Source organism: Phallusia mammillata, chromosome 7, assembly GCF_965637545.1.
Source record: "Phallusia mammillata chromosome 7, kaPhaMamm4.hap1.1, whole genome shotgun sequence".
Classification (NCBI taxonomy): Eukaryota; Metazoa; Chordata; class Ascidiacea; order Phlebobranchia; family Ascidiidae; genus Phallusia; species Phallusia mammillata.
Window position 1 is genome coordinate 22,860,313 of NC_137258.1, and position 25,815 is coordinate 22,886,127.

At 37.1% G+C, this 25,815-nt stretch overlaps 4 protein-coding genes across 8 annotated transcripts; 2 read left to right on the forward strand and 2 right to left on the reverse strand.

The window, feature by feature from the left end:
• Positions 1-1,756: 1,756 nt before the first annotated feature.
• On the reverse strand, positions 1,757-6,424 carry LOC145238650 (uncharacterized). Of its 4 annotated transcripts, none has more exons than XM_080101887.1 (8): positions 6,033-6,424; positions 5,229-5,411; positions 4,551-4,782; positions 3,377-4,254; positions 2,898-3,025; positions 2,588-2,714; positions 2,311-2,441; positions 1,757-2,041 (listed from the first exon to the last, which is right to left on the reverse strand). In XM_080101887.1, the coding sequence occupies exons 2-8, from the start codon at positions 5,388-5,390 to the stop codon at positions 1,828-1,830; spliced, it is 1,872 nt and encodes a 623-aa protein (XP_079958013.1). In that variant the 5' UTR covers positions 5,391-5,411; positions 6,033-6,424; the 3' UTR covers positions 1,757-1,827. The 4 variants fall into 4 exon arrangements, with proteins under 4 accessions (XP_079958013.1, XP_079958012.1, XP_079958014.1 ...); XM_080101886.1 differs by having other exon boundaries at positions 5,728-6,424; XM_080101888.1 differs by having other exon boundaries at positions 4,566-4,782; positions 5,229-6,424.
• A 3,856-nt stretch (positions 6,425-10,280) lies between these two features.
• On the reverse strand, positions 10,281-13,969 carry LOC145238482 (uncharacterized). Its single transcript, XM_080101677.1, has 5 exons — positions 13,350-13,969; positions 12,836-13,009; positions 12,196-12,369; positions 11,475-11,654; positions 10,281-10,854 (listed from the first exon to the last, which is right to left on the reverse strand). Exons 1-5 carry the CDS (start codon positions 13,426-13,428, stop codon positions 10,427-10,429), a joined length of 1,035 nt encoding a protein of 344 aa, XP_079957803.1. The 5' UTR covers positions 13,429-13,969; the 3' UTR covers positions 10,281-10,426.
• Positions 13,970-17,062: 3,093 nt separating this feature from the next.
• Positions 17,063-23,371, forward strand: LOC145238030 (beta-1,3-N-acetylglucosaminyltransferase lunatic fringe-like). 2 transcript variants are annotated; one of them, XR_013862068.1, is made up of 8 exons: positions 17,065-17,582; positions 17,926-18,017; positions 18,439-18,501; positions 19,050-19,170; positions 19,653-19,753; positions 20,531-20,696; positions 21,108-22,553; positions 23,188-23,371. XR_013862068.1 is itself a non-coding variant. In XM_080101060.1 (7 exons), exons 1-7 carry the CDS (start codon positions 17,352-17,354, stop codon positions 21,246-21,248), a joined length of 930 nt encoding a protein of 309 aa, XP_079957186.1. In that variant the 5' UTR covers positions 17,063-17,351; the 3' UTR covers positions 21,249-21,581. The 2 variants fall into 2 exon arrangements, 1 of the variants encoding a protein (XP_079957186.1); XM_080101060.1 differs by lacking the exon at positions 23,188-23,371 and having other exon boundaries at positions 17,063-17,597; positions 21,108-21,581.
• Positions 23,277-25,771, forward strand: LOC145238031 (uncharacterized). The gene is made up of 5 exons (XM_080101061.1): positions 23,277-23,616; positions 24,007-24,116; positions 24,188-24,277; positions 24,680-24,828; positions 25,406-25,771. The coding sequence occupies exons 1-4, from the start codon at positions 23,282-23,284 to the stop codon at positions 24,805-24,807; spliced, it is 663 nt and encodes a 220-aa protein (XP_079957187.1). The 5' UTR covers positions 23,277-23,281; the 3' UTR covers positions 24,808-24,828; positions 25,406-25,771.
• The last annotated feature ends 44 nt before the right edge of the window (positions 25,772-25,815 follow it).

Consider the following 25,815-nt stretch of genomic DNA (forward strand, 5'->3'; position numbering starts at 1 on the left):
GTTGCAAACAAAAAATCATTGAAATAATTTGACCCTTTCACGTATCTGTATTCACTTGTCAATTGCATCGCTTCGTTACCTTTTGTCAAAGAAGTGAGAATGAAGTTTTTTTCTTTTGTCAAAGAAACTCAAGTTTAGCTTGTAACGCCAAAAGTCATTTATACCACGTTTGAAAACAACTTTTTCAACTCGGCAGTATTTTGGCAAATACAAATCTATGTCATGTTCTTCAAACTCTTGCCTTAAGTCCGTGCAACTAAACTACGTGGAATAAACTGTAGTTAACTGGAACAGATATCATCTAATTCTAAAACCTGCAATATATCGTGCTTGAACGGGTCTGCGAATGTCGGCTTGGGTGCAACCGAGAGAGTAGGGAAAAAAGAGGCCAGAAAACCGCGTTAGGTTTTACGACTAAGTAACGGTTGCAGTGTCGCCTTGAACGTGATTGAACTTGGTGGGAGAAAAGAGGACGAAGGAAATCTGGTATTTAAAACGGAATACATTTTCACGTTATTTTCTTACTTGAGTTGCATTTCTACTTGACATCAGACAAAATTATTATAGTTCTCACTGTCAACGGCAATCCGTGAGGGTGTGCATGTTACGTACGAGAAAACTTTCATTCATCCAAAAACCATTAAAATTCAACAATTAGTTAACCGAAAGTTTAGTTTGATAAAAATAAAAACGACCAGGGGCTGCAGGAATGTCATTTTTACAATTCATTACGATTTTAGCAAATTTTGCGCAATGAAATATCGGTAGATTGTAAACCGTGTTGTTTTCAAAACATTTTTACGACAAACACATGAAAAGCCTAAACCCAAACCATGGTAACTATTTAAGCAACCAAATCGAACTGAGGCGTTTTTTCTGCTTGAAATCGAATGACATGCTGTAAGGCCATACAAATACCGTTTGCTAACAAAAAGGATTAATCTAAACTGCCCGCATCTCGCTCGCAATTCAACACAGCGACTTTCAGTAAACACGAAACAGCCGCTTGAAACGGTTAAAGTAACAGACACGTGATTTATTTTGTTTATTCGTGGTGTTCGTTTCTTTTTCAGTCTGTGCAAGTCGAGGATCGGATCTTGTGGCCGCTAAATCGTTAAATGTTATTTTTCATGTTTTAGTTTTAATAAAAATTATTCCAAGTCCTTATTTTTGGTAGATTTTCCCCCGACCACTAATATGAAGTACTCATATCACCGTCCTTCTTGTGTTAAGGAAAATTAATGAAAGGCGAGCTCTAGTAATTCAACCCTGTAACTTATAAAGTATTTGGAAAGCACAAACTAGAACATGTTTTAATTGTTTCTACACGTTAGCAAAGATAGCCCGTGACCACTTACGTAGCAGCGAATTCATAATTCCTGTTTCACCGTTCGGTGCTTTGCCGTTTAGTGCTTCCCCTTGGGCTTCGGTTAACGCTTTTGTTATCTTTTTGTAGGTTCAATGCCTTCTGTATATGTCAGATACATTTTCAACCAAACAAAAGTATCCACTATTGCTTTAACTTGCAGGTGGTTTGACAACACACACTGGGTACTAGTTTTGCACAAAGACATCAACATGTTAAGACAAACGCACATATGCGTACTGTGATCATTTTTTATGATACTGTTTGTTTTGATGTAAGATTTTGGCATCGTAAAAAGCATGTGGCAAAAGTGAAAAAGTTATTACAGTCCTACAGGAATCAGCCTGTGCTAAAAGGTGGCCACTGGCGGATCTGCCCTCACTTGTTAAATATTAAAAAAACTTTACTTTTATTTTGTATATTTGCATCATTTTACGAAACTCACAAAAAATCATTTAAATTTACGCATCAGCTGCATGAAGCAAATATTTGTCAAGGTTTATGTTGACCAGGTGGGATGAGGCATCGTTCATAGTAGGGGGGTTGCGTGGACCCCCTTGAATCGGCGGGACAAGTCTTGGATTCGCTGCAGCGATTTGGAGGGTAAACAAGGAGGGCACAGACCAACTGGAACGTTTCCTGATTGTCCTTGGTACTTTTCTTTCCTCCGTCGTCCTGAAAACATTAGAACCTAAGTAAGTAAACTGTCACATGTATGTTGTCATAAAGGTTTTCATTATGATATCACAAAATCGTCGCATCATTAATCATTTCCGATGAGGGCTTGTTAAGTTCTTTTATTAAATTAAACAACGTTTTTTATTGAAAACTTTAACTAACTTGCTTTAATCCGTTGCTATAATAGTTACCTAAAGGAACCTTCATAAAAAATCAACAAAACAATATTTTCTGGCGAATTTAATGAGCAAGGCCGCCCAACTTACAGTCTTGGATAAATCCTGACGTAATTTGGTACACTGGTGACGTCACCAACCCCATATTTGGGTGGACCACGCTTGAGTGCTTCCAGGCGTCGTTGCATTCTCAGTCTTGCTTCTTCAGCGTCACGGTTGTACTGCGAAAAGTAAAAGGATCAATTACTAGTAGTAAAGTATTTTATATTGCTAATTTATGACAAGCTATTGCATAATGCAGCTTTTTTAATATGTATGTATATATTAAACAAAGCAAAGAGAGATTTGAATTTTGGCGTTAACTTACGTTTTTCGACCGTTCATCTGTTTCCAGTTCGCGGGAAAGTTTCTGTAAAAACATATCCACGCGTCGGCGCTGCTGAGCTTCTTTATCTCTCGCGTCTTCGAGGAGTTTTTCGCGTTGTAATCGCTCTCTGTAAACGACAGTTTTTGTGTTTTTACTTTACCAATTCAGTATTATAAATGGACAGTTAAATACAAAACCACTTCTAAGTTCTAAACAATACATTCAAATTCATTGAAAAGCAGATATGGTTACTCTCGTTTTTTTTACCAAATTGGATACTATAGCCTAATTCTGCTCTAACTTTACCAACCTTCTTGATGACAAGTGAAAATACTTTGCCACGTCAACCGTGGTGCTCCATGACGTCACATCCCCCTCAAGGTCGCCCGCCTCCCCCTTCTTGTACACTGTGACGTCATAGGACTTTCCAGGGCGCACCTTTGTGACAAAACAAAATGATAATCGCTTAAGGGCTAAATAACCAAGTTGGGGGCGGAGAGTGTGTTGTTTAAGTAAGTATAGACTCATGTGATTAAGCACTTATCATCCGTTGACTTTAATTTAAATTTTGCACACAATTTTTCATTTATTAGTTTTGTTTAAAACAGTTCTTTGTTTTTTAGTCATGTAAAACTATCTAAAAATTAAAAAAAATCATGTTGTGCGTTTAAAATATATACAACTGCCATCGTTTGGAACTTTTTTCAAATCTGTAGATTTCGTAATCAAACAAGGGTATATTATACGGCTAATGTAAGAGCATGGAATGAATTAGCTTTTACAACTTACAGCAATAGTGGAATTGTTGATCAACTCCTCAGTTGGATCAGGCTTGTTTGATTTCAGTTTTAATCTCCTCCGCTTTGGTTTGTTCCGTTTCTGTCGAATTTTCGGCAAAACAGTTTCAATTTCGTCATTGCTAGTCTTTGGTACGGGAAAAACATCGTCCAAATTATTGCCTGCATCTTTAAAACCAAACTCTTGGTCTTCATAAGACTCGAAATCCATCGGATATGCGTCCAAGTGAAGCGAAGACTTTGTTGTGTCCAAATCTGTATCGTTTTCTTCAGTTAAAGCTTTGGAAAGCCCCAACGGCAAAAACTTGGTGGTTTTAAGTCTTTGTGCATGCAGAGGCCGTAACACAGAAAAACTAGAACTTTGGGCGGCTTCATCACCATTACTACTTGCTTTTAAATGAACTTGACCCAATGCCAAGCCGCTGTGGTCTTTATTAGAAGGTTTAATATCATTTGCTTTGCCTACAGCATCAATAGCCTGGTCTGGTTCGCATTGTAATAATCCGGTTTGTGACGTAACAATGCCATTGTCAGGTATAGAACTCTTGCATTGTTGTTTTGTGTAATGGGGAAAGTAGATGCTTGACTGCTGTGATTTTGAAAGCTGTTTGGCGATACTGTGATGCAAATCCCGCGAATTTTGTTGTTCAGCTTCCACATCATGCTGAATTCTTGGAGAATGTTGTTCAATCTGCTGCTTGTTATGCTTAGCCAGATTGTCTAAACTGAGTACTTTAGTTTGTTGTTCACTCTGTGTATCATTGCTCGGTGACATTTTTCCTTTGACACTTTGAGGGTTCGGGTGGACAATCTTCAATACGTTTGAACCCCCAGGGTGTAAGGTTGGTTTGTATTCTTCCTTGTTAGCTTCTGTAACGTTACATGCAGGAAAAAAATCAGAGCCAATATATTTGTGTAGAGCATAACTACGTTTCGAATATTGGTTCTGGCTCTGATTTTTTTGCTTAGATTACCGGTATTCAAAACCGTGACGTCTTATATCATAGCTTTAATTTGACTCTTATTGAATTTTGCTCATTCTATTATGCTTTATTGAGAAAATTAAAATGTGTAGAAAAGCAATACCTTTGACCTAAAATCAGTCATAGTAAATTTTGTTAAAGAACACCTGGTAATAAACTTTGAGTTTCTATCTGTGCTATTACCTCCACTTAACTGACTTAGAGATTCTGGGTTAACTTGGACAGCAGGGCGTCGGTTTCCTCGTTTCGAATTGATCCAATTTCGTAAATCTTCTCTGTCTTTCTGTTTGTCCAGTTTAACAATTTTGATTTCTTTCTTAGTCTTGCTCAACTTCAGCAGAGCTCTGTACATGTCATCTTGTTTCTTTGTTACTTTACGCACAGCAAAGTTGGTGTCCTTGTGCCAGATGTCCAACTGAAAAATAGGAGTTTTTCAAACTATATGTAAAGCTATAAAGTCAAATACTAAAAGTAACTAAGAAGTAACTAAAGTTTGCATAAAATATTTTGCACCTGATAAAGTTTGTTTAATGATTTTCTGTGTGGAATTGTTTTTTTAAACAGTTAAAAAAAGTTGTGGTGTTGAGTTTTAACCTAAACATTCAGACCATTTCGTTTTTCTGACTAGATTTAGCACACCACATTTTCAAAAAAATTTTGATTTTTTAATTGCACATAAATGCGTTGTAAAGGTATTTCTTAATTTGGTTTTTTGGCGACACTTTCTGCTTTTGAGTCAAAGTTTCTGTATTATTTTTAAATATGTTTCACTTGTGATATGCATTCTCTCATTTACACAATTATTAGTAAAACTTATCACACTAAACTGTATCATAAACTAAATACTACACAGTAACCAACCTCTTTCCTCAGAGCATAATTTTCGGCCTTGTTGCAATTTTTAACAAAACTCGAAACTTCACTTGTCCTGGTGGATCTCAGTGAAACACCAGCACCAGTTGTGCTTCGTAATGCAATATTTCTCCTTAGTGCAGCGGCGGCGGCCATTCTATTTGATGTCATGATTTTGTCACACTTAAACACCTGGTATCAAAAAATAGTTTTATAATACGTTGTGGTGCTGTCGTGGGTTCGAATCTCACTAAAGGCGAAGGCTAAGTCTTTCCAATGACGACTTTGCTGAACAGAACGCTCGGAGGACAGACTAGATTAGAATTTGGGTAATCGACACTGCCGGTGACCTATTTCTAAAATGTTGAACAGCTGTCTGTCATGTTGTGGGTTGGAATCCCACAAAAGGCAAATGCAAAATTTCCTAGTCTCTGCTTTTCCGCAAAGAATGTTTGACAGACTGACGTACGTTAGCAGCAAGTTTTTTAATAAAGGTTTGTGGTTTTACCTGTTCACACCTTGTTCAAACTTGAACCCTGTTCAAACATATCCTGGGTTCAAAACTTGTATTGTGTTTTAGTTTCGTTTCTTATGTGAGTTTAAGACGATGTAACCACTTGAAATCCTTCACTGAACAAATCCTTTCTTATAAAACCGTCAAGCTTACCCGTTTTCCTATTAAACCCCTTTACCACATATTTCCATAACTGTTAATGCAAGTTTATTTTTCTGATGTGACCTTCTACCTAAATTGCTTTTTTATGCTCTACACACGTTTAGTGGCTTCAAATCAAGTCGCGAAAGTTGACTTACTTCCAGAGAGTTTTTCCGAAGTGAACATATACTTCCCACGTTTCAGCAATCATTATAAGTAAAAAAAACTGAACAGGTCATTATAAGTTACAAAAATATCGTCGCGCTGCCAAAACCACGAAACCTCACAACAAGGACAAAAAACAACAAATTTCCGACGAATGTAAAGTTCTCGCCACAACGCTTGTCTGTTCGAGAAATCTCGCTGCTAAAACAACAACTTTCTTTGGTTCAGAATTTGTTCCTAAGTCACCTCGCGCCGACTCTTTGGGCGTTTTGCGATTTATTTGCGATCTCAGTGTACAAAGTAAACGACAACTTTTGGTGCTATTGTGACGCCAAAGCGCTACCGTCATTCGACAACCCTATGTGTGACGTCACAATGCTTTTCGATTCTTTTCCTTAAGGTCAGTATCCGGTAGCGATAACGCGATTTTTGTGCGGATTGTGGTTGTGTGGCTGGCTAAGTGTGTTTTTTTCATCACGCTTATCGGCTCAATGGTTTAGCGAATTCCAAGCCTTTGCTTTTACAAAATAACGCCGAAACGTTGTTTTTAAAAACAATTTATCATAAAAAACAGTTTTATCTTTATTTGGTTTGCTGGTTCGTTAAAAGTTTTTATAACGCTAAAATCAGTCGAGTGCCGTGCTAGCATTACAGTTTTGTAATATATTTAACTTTTGTAAACTTCAGTACCCACTGTCCCATAGAACCGTTCAAGTATTTCAAGTCCTTTCTTTTTATTGAAAAAAGTCAGTTGGACAGTTGAGCTACAAAGACCCTTGAGAACGTAATCATAGCAAAACCTTACGACCGTGCATACAAGGTTGTTGCACAGTGTTTTCCCGAGAAAGTTGATTTCATAACGTATGCAGAACGTATAACTATAATTTTCATATATACGCTTTTTCAACGTATGAAGTCCTGCAATGAAACATACCACTTTGGCCGAGTAACGTAATTTGTAACGTTGGACCAGAACCCCCTGTTAAACTACAGATTTTTTCTGAAACAATAAGCTGTAAACTCATCAGTTTGCCCAATCTCTTTTTAGACGTCTATAATGCCCAAGGCCCAATACAAGTTGTATTTTTGACCCCAATAGGCAACACGGTTGTAAATATTTTGCTCGAAAAAATACATAAAAAAACATGTCAACAATTTGAAGTTGATATTAGCTCAGGATCCGCTAAATCGTCTTGAAATGCTATAAATACAATTAACATTGTCTACGACAGTTAAAGATACTTACACTACATAAATTTAAAGCAAAAACAAATTATCTTCCAATTTCAGTTTTACGATTCTGGAACAAACAAGGTTTTACACATTTTGAGCTTTCCACAATTGGTTGGATTTTTTCAACGATAATTCTGCGTACAGTCGTTGTTCTTCATTAAAAATCTGTATTTTTCCCAATCATTTGGTCATGTAAACCACAAATGTTTCACAAAACTTATGAGTGGGGAATATTTCTGAATATCTATTGTTGTTCAAACAATAAATACTCAAGTACTATCTCTCGTGTTTATAAGTGGCGTCTCGAGAACTTTTCAACAGTTGCTCAGGAAGCAATTAGACAATTGTTTCGAAATCCTTCACCGTGTCTGAGCGGTGTTTGGCTTCAAATTGAAAAAGTTCATATGATGTCCATTGAAAACTGTGCTAGACGATATTACTTGACCATACATTTCACCCATTTTAGAGGATTAGTAAGGGTATTGGCAAAAATTCCAAACCACTAAATTTTTCCACGAAAGACATTAGAAGCTGCAACATGTAAAGATTTCAGCAATTTGTGGCATTAATTCTTTGAAATAAGAACCTTTTCCCTACAAATGTAATTAACTTTTTTTAAAGAATAACTTGCCCGAATAGGTTTATGCGAAACGCGAAGAGTTCGCCGAAATACATAAACATATTAATCTTTAAAAAAAAACTGGACTGATGATGACAACGGCGATTGTTAAAACGTCTGCATATTGTGTTCTTTATACAAGTTCTCTGGCAGTTATGTTTTTGATTAAAAATATAAAAATCTGAATCTATTGTTTTGTCATCCATAAACTTCACGTTTGCCAATCGGAAATTTTGACGCATGCTGAATCGGTGATATGTATGACAATGTATCGGGTAATTACAACAACAAAATTTAAAACGCTTTATACTTTAGCACAGATATTTGGAACTAGCACATCGTTTGCTCCAAACATATCGTGGCAATCATTTACAAACACATACATCTTGAGTCGCATACTCCTCGAGTTATTTTGAAGCAAAAACTGAAAAACTATATCTCACTTACTGTTTTCAAAACACCCATTCAATAATCCATTTAACTTGACCTTTACAATGCAAAAAGCTAATTTTCTGATCACGTATACCAATTATACAATTTTTCTGATCACATGTAACTACTGAACAGACGGCCATATGCCCTTAGCACAATTGGCCCGATACATAAACTCAACACAACTTTATGCAAACAGCGAGCCGCCACAGTAAGGCAAGTAAATCCTTAACAAAGCCCGACGACAGCGCTTATTTATACACAAGCGATTGTATTTCACTCTCAAGTCGCTGTTCCTTAATCCGCCTAATATTGAATTGAACCCATGGTCACGTAAACTCTTGTTAAGGCGGTGAGATTGCTTTAAGTTCTAATGCTTTGTAACATTTTGAACTTGGGTGGTTGTTTTAAAGTCAATTTAACACTTGAAGTCAGTATTTATATATCCTTTTTCGTTCCTGCCATTTGTCACACTCCTGTCTCTTCCGAGATTTTATTAAACACCTACAGCTTTGCGCCCAGGGTAGTTCCCTATCGAGGTTAAGTTTTACTGCCAAGTGAAGTCGTGCTAAAAACGTGAAAGCTGTATTGGTAAACTTAAAAATACTGATTTTTTTCTCTTTGTTTGCCTCACTGAAAAATATACCAAACTAACACGATTGCTTGATATATTATTTTTTTGTTAATGTAACCAAAGTTTTTCGCTGTATTCTTTTCATCTGACCGTTTTTCATAGCATTGATCTATTTTTGTGAGGCGCAAGGTGTCTCTTGGCCAACGTTTTGAACTCTTATGAGAAAAGGATTATCTCTTCATTGTTTTGTGCTCTATGTGTACAAAATTACTGAGACTGTTGTTCTTCTCTATCCGTTTAGGCTTACTGCAAATAGGACTAAACTCTAATGATTTAAATCAAGCATTCAACTGCGACTTATAATATAAACCTTACACGACGCGTCGGGTCTTCAAGCCCTCTCACAATGTTTATATACAGGCCGCGGAGCTTAAAACAGCTGCTTCCAGGGTCAAATTCAGGCCTTTCCTAGTCGAGAACCCTCTTAACAATCAATTGTTTTGTTCTCAAGATGTTTAGACGCAGAACGGTGTAAGTCTTACCCGGTGCTTAACTTTATACCGATGCCTTAAGAGTCTCTTGTATGCCTATCTAGCTGTGTCAGGTTTTTGTGAATCACTTCTAATCCAGTGTCGTCCACTATTCGCGGTCTGGAGCACGCACTAGAGGCGTTGGTGGTCTCAGTTAGGCGGGATGTGCTACTGTTACCAACTTTCTTTGTTTTTCTCTACTCAGCTGTCTTTATATGCTGGGATTTCTTACAATATGTTCTGGCCGAACCCCACGACGTTAAAAAAATCCAAACTTGTTTTACACAATATACGTATTTCAAACCAAAATCAGTTTGATAATTGCTAATAGCATATGAAGAAAGAGGAAATGGAATACGATGTAGACAAAGAAAGCTTAGGAATTAAAATACTTATTTACCCTGATGAAGACGACCTGTATAGGACGTCGAAACGTCGGAATAAAAATACATTTGCCAGAAGAGCTCTATAAACTTAATTAAACTACTTCTTTAACTGAAGACCGGAAGATCGAACTGAATAATATAGCGTCCGCGATTGTTTGCATAAAAGTTGTGAAGAAAGTTTGTAAATTTGTAAGCTCTTTACGCAATTTGGCTAATTCTGTCTTTCAACATTGCACTAATTCTATTTGGTCTTACACTCCCTTTTTTGGTAGACAATCGCGCCATGTTTTAAATGTCGATCGAAGTAAAATCCCCAAACAAAACATTTAGTTGGGATGTCTGTTATCTGTAAGTCGAGATTGACTTCTAAAAATTCACCTAACCTCTTTCCAAACTGCATTGTGATTTTTACCATTTTACACACTCTTGATGAACAAAGACGCTTGTCAAAACGTTAAAATCATGAATAAAACACACGGTTTTGTATTTTTTCAGGCATATTGGATACAAAAAGCGTGTCGTCTTAAAGTTCGTCACACAGATCATTATACGTGATTAAATGGAGATACACACACAACATTAAACAGTTGATGCCATTCTGTTTCGTCTTTTTTTACTTCTTGCTTGATCCGCTGCCGCTGTTATTATTACGTCTTCTGTAGTAATAACGCCTGTAGTAATTGTAGTGATTTGCTTGGTTTCCTCCACTTGAGCTGCCACTGTCGCTTGAACCTCCATTATTTATCTTTGGGACGCTTTTTGGACTATTGCTGGAGTCGTTTCCCTTATTTCCGCTGCTGGAACCTCCATTATTCCGGTTCCCACTTTTCGGACTCCCGGAGTTACTCGATCCGCTATTTGAACTATTTTTCCGTTTTCCGCTGTTTGAACTTCCCTGGTTTGAACTTCCCTCGTTTGAGCTTCCCTTGGGACTGGTTGAGCCCTTGCTGCTTCCGGAGTTGTTTGATCTGCATTTTCTTCCCCATCTGCATTCCTGCTTCTTGGGACTCGGTGTCGGAGTTTTTTCCTCTTCTTCACAAACTAAGAGGAAAATAAAACGGTAACTTAATAAAGGTTGCATCAAGGCTACGGGTTTAAAACACTGCAATTCTATCACCCCCAAAATGAAAAGGTGATCGACGTGTGAGATAGTTAAGCAGTGGTACATGAATATCGAAGACAGTAAACATTGGTCATTTAATGTTTTTTTTAAGTAAGATGAACATAATTTCGTAACTGGGATTAGCCCTGAGCGTCTATGCAGCGATCACGGCACACTCATATATATATAAATCACTGTACGCCCATTGAAGGCGTCATACCGAATCAGCCCGTCACCAAGCATTCACAACCACATTGTTTTTTTCAAGAGGTTTATATTGTGCTTACAACTAGTTGTTTAAGCAACGTCAGGACCTTATTCAAATAGAGTATGTGGATTGTATGTGGACAAACTTTTTCAAATTTGAAAAATTTCTTAAAAACAATATTTATTTCGACATACATAAATATAAAAGTCACTTAAATCTTTTTGAACCCTTGTTGGCGCGAAATACCTTCCCCTTGTTTTATACAGCCTACTTATCCTACAAAATCACTACTGAATAAGTATCGAAATAACCAGACATATGTATATTCCTAAACATGTCTATGTGTCTTACTTTGGGTTTCAGTAAGTACTGGGCATTCCTCCCCTTGACCTTGACGGTCGACCTCCACAATCCTGGCTCTTTCCTTGACCAAGATATTTTCGCCAGTACCAACGTCCAGCTCAAAACAATCACTGAACTCAGACCACTGAGAAACCTGGCAATCCTGGTTGTTGGTCTCCATCACACAGTCTGCAAATACAAGGAAGTTTAGTCAAACTCTATCATAAAGTCTTTGTGTCGTGGGATCGAATCCCATTATGTCGTTTACGATTCTAAAGTAGAAAACAAGACTTGGGAACACTGCACAAGTGTAGCTGGATCAACAAACTAATTGTTATAGAAGTTACTTTACGGTTTGTAAGGCCCTGAAGCGTCTAATCCAGTGGTTCTTAAACATTTTTATTGTCGGGGCCAAATGGTAGTTTTTTTATGTGTTGGGAGCCGCAAAAAAACGAAACATTGAGAAAATCACTAAAAATTATTACTTTAAAAGCTAAAATAGCAATCTTTGGTGGTTTTCTGAGGTTTGGTGGGAGCCGCAAAATAAATAGTTGGAAGCAGCGTTTGAGAATCACTGGTCTAATCGATAACGGCACATTCATACATAAATCGTACTACGCCAGGCTTATTGATAGCTTTATACAGAATTAGCCAGACACCAAACATTCCCAAATGGCAAGGTATTCTGTGGTGGAATTCGAACCCACGAAAGGAGAACAACGTGTTTTACCTTCGATTTCACTGAGTTCAGGGCAGGCTTTGCCGCCGTACTTGGCTTCGACGATTACTTCCCGGAATCTCTCCTGGACAGTTCGAGAGTTGGGGGCGTTTGTTTCTGGGGAGCAGTAACTCCAGTGCGACCACTGTCCAACTTCACAGTTCAGTGGGGTGTTTTCGTCACATTCTGGTGATAAAATGGATTTGTTAATCAAATTCAAAACATTTTCAGTAAATGTTGTAAAGCAACTGGATTCGTACCAGAGTTGCAAACGGGCCTGAAATCAGAGCCCGAACCCGAAACTACAAGTCCGAAACACGGCCCGAACCCGAATCGTTTTTGAGAAGCCCGTTTTGGCCTGACAGTTTGATTGACAGGCCCAGACATTCAGGCTTAAAGAAAGACCAAGATAACAAATACCACAGACAATTGATCTTAAACAAGGCGTTTTAAAGTTGTTTGACATTGGGTCAGGTCCAGTAACTGGCTATTTAGCTAGTTATTTTCATTTAATACTGACGAAAAGTGTAAAGTCAGGCCCGTTTTTTTAGGAAACCTAAGCCCGACCCGGCCCGACCCGACCCGACCAGACCCGGCCCGACCCGACCCGACTTGCAACTGTGGATCGAGCTGTCTTGTAACCACCCTTTACCTTCAATTTCTTGAATGGGTGGGCAAACTTTTCCATTTCCTCGGGGCCACTGCACTACAGGTCGGAATCGAGTTCGCGTCATCACAGTAAAGAGAAATGGATCAGTAAAATCTAACAAGCATGGCGACCACGAACGCCAGTTGCTCACCACACAGTCCGTTGATGGAGAGCGGTCTAAAAAACACATGTTGCAAAAGTTTTAAACATTATAGAGTAAAAGGCAATTTGTGAAATAAATACCCTAGCACAGTAATAGGCTAACTAACGCTGTCAAATTTTTTAAACGTTATAGAGCCAAAAATAAATTATCACATTATACTAAGTAACAACACTAGACAGAACTAAGTTTGTTCAAATTAAAAAAGTCTTTTCTGTTTACACTTAAATGAGGTTTTTTTACTCCTCGTTGCACAATTGTGATTTAAACGTTCGCAAAAAGTTGAAGCTTTACAAAAAAATTATGTGTATTATTTTCAAACTTTTTTAAAATTGACAAACCTTTACTACGACTTACCATAAAAACTCCATGCCATGCATGTGCTTGCTGATAAAAGTATAAGTGCCACACATCTCATCATGTTTTTGCTTGACATTTTTCGTTGCTATTCTTGCTGTTGTTGTGCTAATCAAACTTGTCATGTCCATTGAGTCCTAGCGAAGCCCTTATATACTCGAAAATCAGCACCAAAACGTGCTGTTTTGTTGTCACTTATTCCCGTTAATGTAAACTCCAACAAGTAAATATTAAACATTTCAAAATCGTGGCGTTAAGTAATTTGTGTGGCACAATGGCCAGGCCGCCAGCCGACGCAATTTAAACCAGCCCGAGCTGGCAATTATCTACTTAATTATGACGTCACAGACGAGATGAATCAAAGCAGATCGCGTATGTTTACAACCGCTTTGTGGGCATCTGTCAACAGTTTGTAGGAGTTTTGTGACGCAATAAACGCTTATTGTTGAAAATTTGGGAGAATATCTTCCAGGGCCTTCGGTCTTCGTCATTTCGAAAAATCTCCGCGGGGATAAACGCAGCCAAAATCTATTGTGACGCCATATACACATTGTGACTTGAAATATTAGGAATAAAGAAACAAAAAAATTTGGCATATCGTTAAAGTAGGATTGTAAATCAGGCGTAAGCTTGAATTAGGCCTGACCACTAAGCTAACTTGTATGCCTTACCCGGGCTTTTCTAGTTTTAAAAAATCTGGTTTAAAATCCGAATTCGGTCCGATTTTTGGTGACAAATTTGGGATTTCCCATACATAAGAACAATTATTGGTATGCATGCTTATGTATTATGTAGACACCTTTTCCCAATTGGTTAAGCGACTTTTGAGCCAAAATGCATCGTATGTAAATATGTTAGTGTTTTTTTCCTAATATGGAGAGCCTGGTTACCACTCCAGTCCTATATGGGCACGTTGTATGTCAAGCCTATCGACAAAAAAATGCTTCAACCATGCCATGTTCTTTTGTGACACGGTTACGATGTAAAATGACACAAAAACAATCAACATGCTGCTTCCTTTGAGTCATTTTCTTGTAATGCAGGAAATGCTTTACAGGTATGAATAACACGTTGAGCGATGGTTTTTTTTTTCGGGTCATAGTAAACCCTGGAAAGAATTATTGAATGGTTTCGTAAGTGCCAGGCAGCGGAAGAATGGTTTCGTATATAACAGGCTTACACCATGTGCATAACAACAAAAGTATGAATGTGTATGTCAAAGTATAAACGTTTATACATTATGCCTGTCAAGTTTAGTGCATGACAAAGTATAAACGTTTATACATTACATAAGCTATTACTCCCAGGCATAATATCAAGTTTATAGAGCTCTTCTCGCAAATGTATTTTTTATACATTATGCCTGGCAGCAATAGCTTATTTATTTATGATAACGGTTGCTTTGCTTGAATAATATGATTAAAGTGGGCTTATAGAGTGACTTCTTATTTCTTTATTATTAATGCCATTCGGTAGCTTCGTTGTATAAGCTAAAAAAATGTTTTTGCATTTGCTTGTCAAAAGGTTGTTCAAGGCTTTTCAATAGTTTGTGGTTTGACAAATAACACAAATTCACTAAGTTTAGATATAGCAGCTTTTCTCTTTTTAAATAAGTGTGCACTGCTGCAACAACAACTAATACCCTAATTTATTTCATGTTAGCTAATGATGGTTTATCCTCTTCAAGCACTCTGATTTGGGCAGATGGATTGCCTTGAGTGACCTAAATTTGACTTCTAAAAGTTCTTCTAAAACCTTTGTGGAAAATGGTAGAAATCTTTTCAACGCATTGGTTAAACTATAGCAATAAATCGACTAATTTTTATGCCCACACCATGCGGCCAATTGTTTATCGGTTTGATAAGCCTACTTAGGTTTTGACACAACGTTTTATTTTAGCACAAGTCCCACCAAATCACCTAAAAACAATGTTCACTATAGAGTCAAATATGTGTAGTGGTTAAGTCAAGTCATTATTTCTAATTTGGATGACCTGAATTTCGCGATGAGTAGAGGTGTAGCCTACACTTCCCTATGTATTTAATATAGGTCGGTCTATCAAAATGGTTTACCAACTTTTATAAGCCAAACTTTCGCACCAAATCAAAACGTTTGCAAACATATGTTTATTAGGGTTTTAACTAAGAGATGGTCTATTCGACCCCCTATGGCGATCCTACTGAAAGCTTTAACTGTCACATGGTTTATTGCAAGGGTGGGTTTGTGTTCTTAACTTGGAACTGTGTCATAGAGTTGTATTGAAGTTTACTGTGTGATTGAGTTTGTTTCGCTTGGTGAAAGACAACATAGTAACACAATAGCACTAAAACAATTACCAAGCCGGAAATAGTTGCGCAACGTTTAAACGTTATTGAGCGCAAAAAAAGTGTCGGGCACAATTGGTGGATAGTGGTACAACTCGCTGCAGCTACACTGTATTGTAAGGCGTTATGTGGTGGGAGCTTGCAAGGAGGTGAGTGTGGCGTAAGGTGAGTATAACACGTCTGGGGAGAAACGATGGTGGGACCAGTCGAGGGGTTCCTAAAATCTAACCACCCGTGTAAGGGAAAGAGGGCGGGGTTCGACTGGGCAATGACTGCTAGTATCTGAAGTAAACCTGTCCAAGCTAATGTTTAACCAAACAAGAACTGTAGTTTACTTGATAACTGTACATATTCACATCTCACACATGTGATTCAAACACTTAAATGCTTATGCTTGCCTACACTTCTACGTTATTGCATGAGCATCGTTACATCCCGATCAACTAAAAGGTCGTCAACCTTCATTGGTTTGTTGTGACGTAAAATAAAACATATCAAAATACATGACTGTATTCATTATATCCATGTCTATACGTAGGATTAAGCAGGAAATGCTACTGAGCAATTACTAGCGCATCGGGCAATGTTGTGTATTGGCTTTTTCGGGTGATGGAATAAGCTGTACATATATAAGTGCATTCGAATTTAGCTATGGCAGAAAAGTGTCAAGCAGTGGAAGTACCGTTTCGTATAACGGACGCATATCTTAATCAAAAACAATTTAGGTTTGAGTCTATGCTAAAAGTTGATGATTTGTGTCTATGCTAAAAGGAGTGATGAATTCTTCAAGCTAATGCCATTTGGTCGCTTCGTTGTATGTTTTCGTGACGAACAAAGAATTTTTTTTCGCGTTTGGTTGTCAAAACTCTGATCAACTAGAACAGTAGGCGTATAAATAAATTGAGTTTTGGAAAATCTACTTAAGGTTCGGGTTTATTCTCGACTGCTTTTGTTATTTAAACCGAGTTAGCAATGAATTTTACCTCTAAAACAACTCTGTTTTACAGCTGGTAGATTACTTTTAATGACCTATTGTCGGTTTCTTGAAGTTACACGTGGTTTGGTTTTTACTTATAGTTTGTTCCAAACCTTTCTGTGGTCGCGTACCACTTTAAGGTTACGCATAGTCACCGTGTTCCACCCATAAAGAATTATATATATAATTAGAAACTTTTTACATACAGAATCTAAAATGTAGTACAACTAAGAGTTTATCAAACTAATGCACAGTCTATTACTGCTTGCTTTCAATAAACCGATCAATGCATAGCAAAACGTCATTCGACACAATATTCCGTAAGTCATGTTTTAGCTTCGACATGGTATGAAAAGTATTTGTAATCGAATACCTTTAATGCTGTTTTGCACTTGCAGTACACCTTTATTTCCTGAAAACTAAAGCCGACAGCTGTTAGATTGTCCTTCAGTGGCGGAACGTCGGTTTCTTAATGTTGCACACGGCGGTTTGTTTTTTATGACCTTTCTAAATTACCTAAAAAAACTAAAATATTCTCTTGCCGCTAAAAAAATCTAAATTCATGCATCAACGGTTTTGAGCAAGATAGGCAAATGAAAAACGAACTGTGTGTTTTATAAGCGTGCTATGTCGTAAATTTAAATTAATCTTTTTTATAAACAGCCGTTATTAGGAGTTGTTTTAAACTTCATAAAAGCCAGCATGTATCGTAAAAATGTCAATACATTTAAAATACTGGTTGTGTTCGCTTTCTTTTCCTTGGTGTCAGTTTTTCTTGTGAAGCAAGACAGTGAGACGCTTGTAAGATTGCTTCAATGGAACAAACTCAGGACAGCAGATGTTTACATCACAGTGAAGACAAGCCAGAAATTTCACGAGACCCGTCTGCAGCTTATTCTTGATACTTGGTACAATGATGTGAAAAAAGGAAACGTAAGCTGGTGTGAAGTTAGTATTTAGGCCGAGTAAAAGTTAGTATCATGTGACATGTTGTACAGTTGGTTTTGCTTGGGCTTATGTTTTTATTCGTTTGTGACACTTTTTACACTTGATCCAAATTTCGAAAGTTGTTTATTATGATGAGTGATATTACTTTGGTGCAAAATGAGGTTTAGACGTTATAATACTCGCCCGAATTTTGACATTAAAGTCTTAAACATGCAATGATATAATAGTTGCACTCTTCAAAATTAATTATTAAGGTAGACTTGGAAACCTTTTGAGCCTTTAAACACATTATTAAATATTTAAACACATTATTAAATGTTTTTTACAGATTGCATTTATAACAGATCATGGAGACGAAACGTACACAAGAAAAACTGAAGGTCTCCTTGTTACAACCAAATGTGGAGACATGCATTCAACGTAAGGGTTGTACTAATATAGCCCTAAATAATTGTGTTTGTTATGTGCATCGAGCTACTGAGCAATTTATGCTCCTGGGCTCCGTCTCGTATTTTACTCTCTTAGTGCCTTATTAAGGGTTATTTGTATTTCTGTGTAGTTTAATTACATTCCTTAGTTCCGCTTAAAGTCTCTCGTTTTCTTGTTGCTTTCCTCAGTTGTAGTTTTCGCGTTTACTTGACATTTTGTGTTAACTTCTATTTTACATTACAGGACTTCTAGTGTCGATCTCTGTTGTTTAAAGCTAATAAACATTATTACGTTAATATAGTCAATTACTGCATTATGCACATATTCTCACACGTCCTGTAAAACGTAACTTAAAAACCACGTCGATTTAATTTGCTTGTGTCAGTTTCCAACTCTATCATACATATTTCAGTTACCAACTCTGCTGCAAGACTGGTTTTGAGTTCGACCAATTTATGAAAACCTTAAGGCCACGGTGAGTAAAAAAGCCTTAGTTGTTTCATACAAGCTATTTGTCATGAAGCCAGCAATTTGAAAAGAATTGGGTGTGTTGGTCCCGATTGTATGAAGATCTTGATCAACTGATGTAAACTAGTGTAGACAAGCCTTACCACATTACAAATCATTTGTACTAAAAGTTATGTCCGAATTAGGCATAGATTTTATGCGCACAAAACGACCAACGAATCAAAACCACTTACAAAATGCATAACTTTTTTAGCATATATTTGGTAAGTGTTACTTTCTCAAACGAACAAACAATAAAAAATATGCCACTGTGCCAGGGAAGTATTAACCCAGTGATTTTGCAGGTTTTAATTTTGGCCAGCTTGTTTTGCTTTTCCAGCAAAGAGCTTGAGTTTTTTTTAATGCAACTGTGTAAATTCTAATCGTACATTTAAAATTACGCAGAGTAGCATGCTTTACAGTGCGTCAATTTGTAACAATGTGAATCGTAACTATGCGTATTAAAAACAAATTTATCGTGGTTTGTTTGCAGAAATTGACATGTTGTGTTTGCAGATGGTGGTGTCACTTCGATGATGATAACTACGTCAACATAAAGCGATTGCTTGAAGTTTTGGAAGAGTACGACAGCAAAGAGAATGTTTACCTGGGAAAGAAGACCAAAGAGATTGATTCCGTTCGTAAAAATACATTAAAAATCATTTTCTGTTAAAACGATCATAAGTCTTGTAAAAAAATTGTACTTAACCTAGAATTATAGATTCAAGTACTATTGTGATAGTTGTCTGTCTTTTGGGGTTTTTATGTTTATACACCTTTTGTACATACCGTACAAAAGGTATTTGAACACAGACCAACGGTGTTTAAGTATAAGCTCTGTTTTTCTTTTTAACACAACTTGGCAATTGACGATCTCTTTCTTGTCGAAAATACTTGTGGAACAGAATCAGTTTATGTCTCTATGTGGAACATTTTTTGAAAACTTATTTATGTATTTTGCATCGTCAATTCCTTACTCAAATAGAGCCTACACAAACTAAAAAACTATAGCTTAAAAACTTTCATGAACAGGTTTAAAACTACTTTAACGAGTTTTGCATTGTCATGCAAATTGTGTACGCGAAGTCGTGAAAATATATGCCCATTGTTTTTTATTAGGTAATGTATAACGGCAAAGAAGTTTTCTTTTACTTCGGCACAGGAGGAGCGGGGTACTGCATCACAAGAAATCTTGCGAACCTGATTTTTCCGTGGGTTGGGTAAGATCACGTGATTGGGTTGTGTAAATTGCTAATATGTTTTAAATCTGTTCGAACAGTAGTTCTCAAACTGTACGTCGCGACGCCCTGGTGCGACGTTACAATTTTCCAAGGGCGTCGCAGAATAATTCCGTTTCGTGGCTGTTTGTTGTTGTATCAATAAACACAACTTTAATAATATAAGTTTCTTTCATTTGCTCATAAACTTTTATTTGCTGGTGCGTCGCAATTTCAGAAAACTTTTCCAGGGGCGTCGCAACAAAAAAAGTTTGAGAACCACTGTGTTAGAACATAGGATATCATTTTTTTCTTAGTTTAAATATATTAATTTTTTGCATTTATTGGTCTCAGTTTAAAATTTTTAATTGAAAGTCAGTTTATTTATTATTACAATATCTAACTTACATAAAGATTTAGTTTTAGTTAGTTTGTTAGGTACACAATTCACGCTTTTAAAAATCCTAACCAGAAACAAACAAGTCAGGTAATGAGAAATAAAACATGACTTTCGACAGCAACTTGTGTCATTCTCAAATGAATGAATGTAAAAGCTAGTAAAGGCAGTAAAAAAACAAGCGCCATTGGAGCTTAAACGGTCACGTGGTAAAAAGGTGCAGCGGGTTCGAGTTTTGGTTTAGCTCGGGTCTGTCGCCAAAAGTATATCATCCGAAGAGGAAACTTGGGAAATCGAGACAGGATTAGGACCGGGGGCCTTGCGAGCACTAAGCTGCATTTTTATGTCAAATCTACTTTTTGATTATTGCAACTAACTATCAGGAACAGAACATTTGAACGAACATGTGGAAGCATCGGCACTGAAGATGATTGCTCAATGGGTTACGTCATAAACGCCGTAAAGGGAGTTCCCCTGACTGAGTCGAAATTTCTTCACTCCCATCTGGAAAGGCTGAAAAACATTCCCGAAGCATCTCTCACAGAACAGGTTCGGTATTAAGCCGCCCTGTCGGTGCTACTCTATTTAATTTGCTTTAAACAGTGTCCGCTGGTGTTCGCAATGTTATAGCTTTCCTTTACATTTTTTGTTGATTGCGGTTACCGCTAGGTGGTACACAGAGTCACAAAAATAGCAGATGAAAAGAGAGCGTTCTAGGTTCTAACCTCGTAAAACATTTTAATGTTTACATTGCTATATAAATCTGTTCGGTTGCTAGAATTGATTCCGTTTAAATAGGTTTGATGGTTCCGTAACAGTAGAAAACCGGATAAAGCCAGTTTTGGAATATTCCGGCGACAGAAGTTTATGGGTTAAGAAAGACAAAAAAAATGCTTTTCGACAAATTCTGCAAAAACTTACAAAGCCTTTGCTTAAACTTTGACCTTTTTGATATTTTAGGTCAGCTTGAGCTATTTGAAGGAAAATGTGATACGCATTCAACCGGAACGAGCGGCTTTCAACGAATCACGTGATCCTACGCGCATGCTTTCCCTTCACTGTCTTAATCAACCACGGGCTAAGATTTGTCACAGACCATAAAGTATAAACCACAAACCGCGCCAACCTCGTTTTAATTCTACGATAATATGTGCAATGTGTACGAGGTTTCTATGCTATAGATTGAGTTCTAATCGTAGCCAATGTTCCCCCTATGTTTTCATGAAGTTGTTCATATAGGCTGTAGAAGTTGTTTATAAGTAGCCTACACTGAGGACCACTGCAAGTAACATATGATGTGCACACTGTGGCCATAATCCCTAAAGTCACTTCATGGAAAATGAATTGTCTCTTGAAAGCTTGTCATACATTCAAGAGTTGGTATGTGCATCAGACAGAAGTGTAGGCCTACAGAACGTTTTTTGTTCACTAAAACTAGTAAATTTATTGAAAAGAAGTTGTTTTTTGAAAGCATTTTACATAAAAAGTCTAAGGGTTGGTATGTACATTAGACAAAACTGTAAGCCTATATATTGTTTTTTATGGGCTGAAAATTTGAAACCATTGTGCAAATGCGTTATCCAAAGCAGACCTGCACTGGTTAATAAAGCCGCACGGACATGCTCTTGTACTCGCTGCGGTTTTTATTGTTTAACTTTCCCGTAAAACGACTACCTCAAACATGAACGAGACTTGTTTGCTTAAACCAGTGTTTCTGAAAAGGTTTTTTTTTCTGAGAGTTAAACTACTGACATCTTCAAATGACAAGCGGGGACATATTTGTCTGTTAGGCAATGTCGTTCAAACTATTATTTCACGTAGTATGGCGGAGCCGGAATGCATGAACTTTATAGGATAGGGCGAATTGTTCCGGCATTTGTTTGTAAGTTAACCGGTAGTGTCAGTGCAAGATTTATCACTTAAAGCCGATGCACACACGATGCGAGTTGCGATGAATGCAATAACCTGCCTTTTGCGATGGAGGCGACGTCTTATGCACACACAAAGCGATTTTTGCGTTAAACAAGCGCATTGCATCTGGATTAAGCAAAGCTATAAAAGAAAATCAGGGTGACGCAAAAGTAGAATTGCTGTTTATAACTGTCAAAGCTTCGGACTTCGATCAAAGGTAAGTAAATACATCACACTCGACGAGCGAAAGAAAAAAAGCAATATATCCGGTTCGCTCTGGCGCAACGTATAACAAGTTGCCATTTTCATTTTTCTTTGACATGTTTTGAGTTTTCATTGTAGACCTAACGCAAACACAGAATGCAGGCGAATGTGATCTGTCTAAAGTTTAATCGAATTGTTACTCATTAGCCCGAGAAAACTTTGGTTTTGCTCGTGAGCTTTTCCAGATGTCTCGTTTTCTTTGAACTTTTTGATGCAAACAAGCTGCTCTTGGTAGGTTGACTGGGTCAAAAATCAAAATGTTCTTGTTATCTTGGCGCTAAGAAAAGCGTTGTAATTCCTGAGACACGACCGCAGTATGCGACCATTACCACTGGGCGAGAGAACTCAGCAGAAACGGATACCAAACTCTATTGTAGTGGTTCCCAACCTTTCATTGACCCTGGCCCCCTAAAAGTAACTTTTAGGCCTCGTGGCCCCCTTAAAAATGTAAATGGCAATCTCGTGTTGGAATTCGGTACTATTTCGGCTTTAAACAGGTCGAATAGCGCAAACAAGAATCCGTTATCGTGAAAAATTGCAATACAGACAAATAGTATGTGAAATAGTCGATTAAATTAGGGAATAAAGTTAAAAAGAAAACGGCTTTTAGTGGGTGGTTTAGGTGAATCTGTATGCCCGTGGTCCCCCGGAACACAGCTCGTGCCCCCCCTGGGGGGCCATGGGCCCTGGTTGGGAACCACTGCTCTATTGTCTACTTTGGCGCTAATATTATCAAAATAACCTCCCAGACAGATAGGAACGCTGCATAAATTGAACTTATCGACCCCCCGTCGCCACTCTTGACACCAAGATTAATAGCATTTTTTCTGTCTGGTATCAATGGATTTTTTTCCAACACTTCTAGTAAAAGTTTCCGAATTGACAGCCGGTTGTTTTGCGGATTGCGGTGATTTTTCCTAAAGTGGATTCTTCTTGTTGATCAGAAAACAAAAGCAAATATGAGTGAACAAAATAAGAACAGTAAAAAGTCAGAAACTAAGGGCAAGTGGAACAAAACATATGATTCAAATCGACATTATAAAGTTGCATGGGAAAAAAAGCACCCATGGGCAAGAAAATCAGAAACAGGTGAAGAAGCATACTGCAAAATATGTCAAGTTTCCATGCCACCAAAGCGCAGTAGGCTTGCCGACCATGAAGTAACAAAAAAACATAAAAAACGAATGACAGCTGCTTCAGTGAGTGGAAAACTGAATTTTACAAGCACTAGTGCAACACCAAATGACAAACAAGCAGAGCTGCATCAGGCTGTAGCAGGAATACAGAACACAAGGTACTTATTTCAAGCTAAAATGTTGAAGTTGTTTTAACAATATCACAAGGTATTTACTTGAGTATGTACTTTTAGCCAACTGGGACACTGTTTTAACAATACCAGAAGGTATTTACTTTGTGGCCAAAATGTTAAGCTGTTTTAACAATAGGCATTTGGTATGTTAAAACTGCAAGCAATATACATTGATAAATAGGCTTAAAACGTATGTCTACCTAGTTTAGGTTTGGTGCAGAGTGCGAAGACTTTAAAGTAGCTTATCAAAGAACAAAATTGGTATGAAAGTTGCATAAAATGTGGTCCAAAGTTGTTTCTAGTATCTGTGACTATTTCTTTTTCTCATAACTTTGTGTCTGTTCCTCATGAGTTTGCATGTTTTTTTTCACTTAGTGCAACATCTCAGATGGTTGATTTTACAAATGGTACAGAGTTTATGGGTGGAGATTTTGTTATTGAAGCTCACGGAACAACACCATTGTCCTCAACAGGAACTGTAACAGGTATGTAGCGGGATGTAACAAATAATGCAAGGGAATGCATATTCAACTTTAGAACCAAAATTATGTTGTAGATTTTGTTAACTATGTGTCACCAATGAAAAGGAAAAGCACAAATGATTTGGAACCGAGTTTACAGGGAATCCTAAAAGAACCACAAACAAGTAAGTCTAAATAGAATAAAAACTTGTTTAACTAAGTAGAAATATTTTTAGGGCCATTTCAATCTGTTAGTTGTACTCATAAGTGCTTGGGTTTTTGCAAAAGTATACTGTCGCACAAGTTTTAAGTTTATAGAGCTTTTCTGGCAAATGTATTTTTATTAGTCGCATTCAGTGTTATTTACCCTGTTGATGACGACCTGTATAGGACGTCAGAATAAAAATACATTTGCCAGAAGAGCTCTATAAACTTGATACTATGCCTGGCAGCAATAGCTTATTTAGTGAAGTTTTAACTTCAGAAAATATATATGCAAGTATTTTTTTGGCAAATATTTAATGGTAATACAAATAGTTGTGGATGTTTGTATTTACCCAACAATTTCAGCATGTACAATTATGTAGGTGCAATCAGTGATGAAGATCAACTATTCATGTTAAGTTGTGTGGCAGAAATGAAGAGACTTCCAAAGCAAAATAAGACAACCTTTAAAATTGAAGTGTTAAAACTGTTAGCCACTTTGGGTGAATAAACATCCTTATTCTTGCAATGGGTATGTATACAGGATATGATGTTTTCATTTTATTAATTCATTATCATATAAAACAATACAAAAATGTTTCCTCAGTTACCATTCAGAACCACAATTGTTTTATTATCTTTTTTTATATATTTTGACTTTTTATCTCCTCTGAATTTTACAAAAATACACTGTGTTTTAAAGTTCTTTGTATAATTAAACTGAAATTGTTTTTGGTGATTAAACTTTTAAAAAGTGACCAATGGAACAACTTTTTGTGACAAGAATTTCTGTTCATATGTTATTTAAGCCACCAAGGGTATCGCTTATTTTTTGTATGTGGAAACAATCATCTCCAAAAATAGTAATACTGGGCTTACTCAAAATAATCTATTTTTGCTTGAAGTGTATGTCTGATATTTTCCTTCTGGAAGGTAGAGCCCACCAGTGGCTAATTCGTAAAATTAATTGGGTGGCATGCGCTGTTGTGTGATACATCAAATTATGGTTGTGTTTATTTGCCCATTTTAAAAAAACATGTTATGACGGAGGTAGGCATAAAAAGGGTTAAAAAACCATAGTGTGGAGTTAAACTTTTTTGTTTTTACAGAACCCAAACCTGGATAATGTTGTACGCTATACTGGAAAAATGGAAAAGATCCAGTTTCTCAGTGTGTAGTTGACACACACAAAAAGTGTAGCACACACTGCCTCTACTGACTTCAGTGGACTTGCAACAGCCAACCATGACGAGCAAATTGATATTGGGAATTTGGTTTAAAAAAGCAAGACGACACCTTGATGTGGGGCCTCAAAATGCATGAGCTTCCTTTCTACAGTTTTGAAGATACTGCAGTAGGCTTATAGACACGAAATAAAAGGCCTATTCTCTACTACTGAGCTAGCGATTTTGGTATGATGGAATATTCCAGACAGTTTGTGGCCTTTTATGCAATAAAAAAAACTGCTCCTGTTACGGATGCCTATCTTTGTGAATTTAACAGCCGTATTAAATTACCT

Bases quoted from the DNA above. Each gene is read 5' to 3' on its own strand.
- LOC145238650 (XM_080101887.1), bottom strand. From the start codon at position 5,390: ATGACATCAAATAGAATGGCCGCCGCCGCTGCACTAAGGAGAAATATT. The intron at 2,715-2,897 runs GTTGGTAAAGTT...TGTCGTTTACAG, and splicing joins TTTCACTTGTCATCAAGAAG to AGAGCGATTACAACGCGAAA. The intron at 2,042-2,310 runs GTAAGTTGGGCG...TAATGTTTTCAG, and splicing joins GTCAGGATTTATCCAAGACT to GACGACGGAGGAAAGAAAAG.
- LOC145238482 (XM_080101677.1), bottom strand. From the start codon at position 13,428: ATGTCAAGCAAAAACATGATGAGATGTGTGGCACTTATACTTTTATCA. The intron at 12,370-12,835 runs GTAAAGGGTGGT...TTTTATCACCAG, and splicing joins ACCCATTCAAGAAATTGAAG to AATGTGACGAAAACACCCCA. The intron at 11,655-12,195 runs GTAAAACACGTT...TTGTATTTGCAG, and splicing joins TGAACTCAGTGAAATCGAAG to ACTGTGTGATGGAGACCAAC.
- LOC145238030 (XM_080101060.1), top strand. From the start codon at position 17,352: ATGTATCGTAAAAATGTCAATACATTTAAAATACTGGTTGTGTTCGCT. The intron at 18,018-18,438 runs GTAAGGGTTGTA...TACATATTTCAG, and splicing joins TGTGGAGACATGCATTCAAC to TTACCAACTCTGCTGCAAGA. The intron at 20,697-21,107 runs GTTCGGTATTAA...TTGATATTTTAG, and splicing joins AAGCATCTCTCACAGAACAG to GTCAGCTTGAGCTATTTGAA.
- LOC145238031 (XM_080101061.1), top strand. From the start codon at position 23,282: ATGAGTGAACAAAATAAGAACAGTAAAAAGTCAGAAACTAAGGGCAAG. The intron at 23,617-24,006 runs GTACTTATTTCA...TTTTTCACTTAG, and splicing joins GCAGGAATACAGAACACAAG to TGCAACATCTCAGATGGTTG. The intron at 24,117-24,187 runs GTATGTAGCGGG...ATTATGTTGTAG, and splicing joins CTCAACAGGAACTGTAACAG to ATTTTGTTAACTATGTGTCA.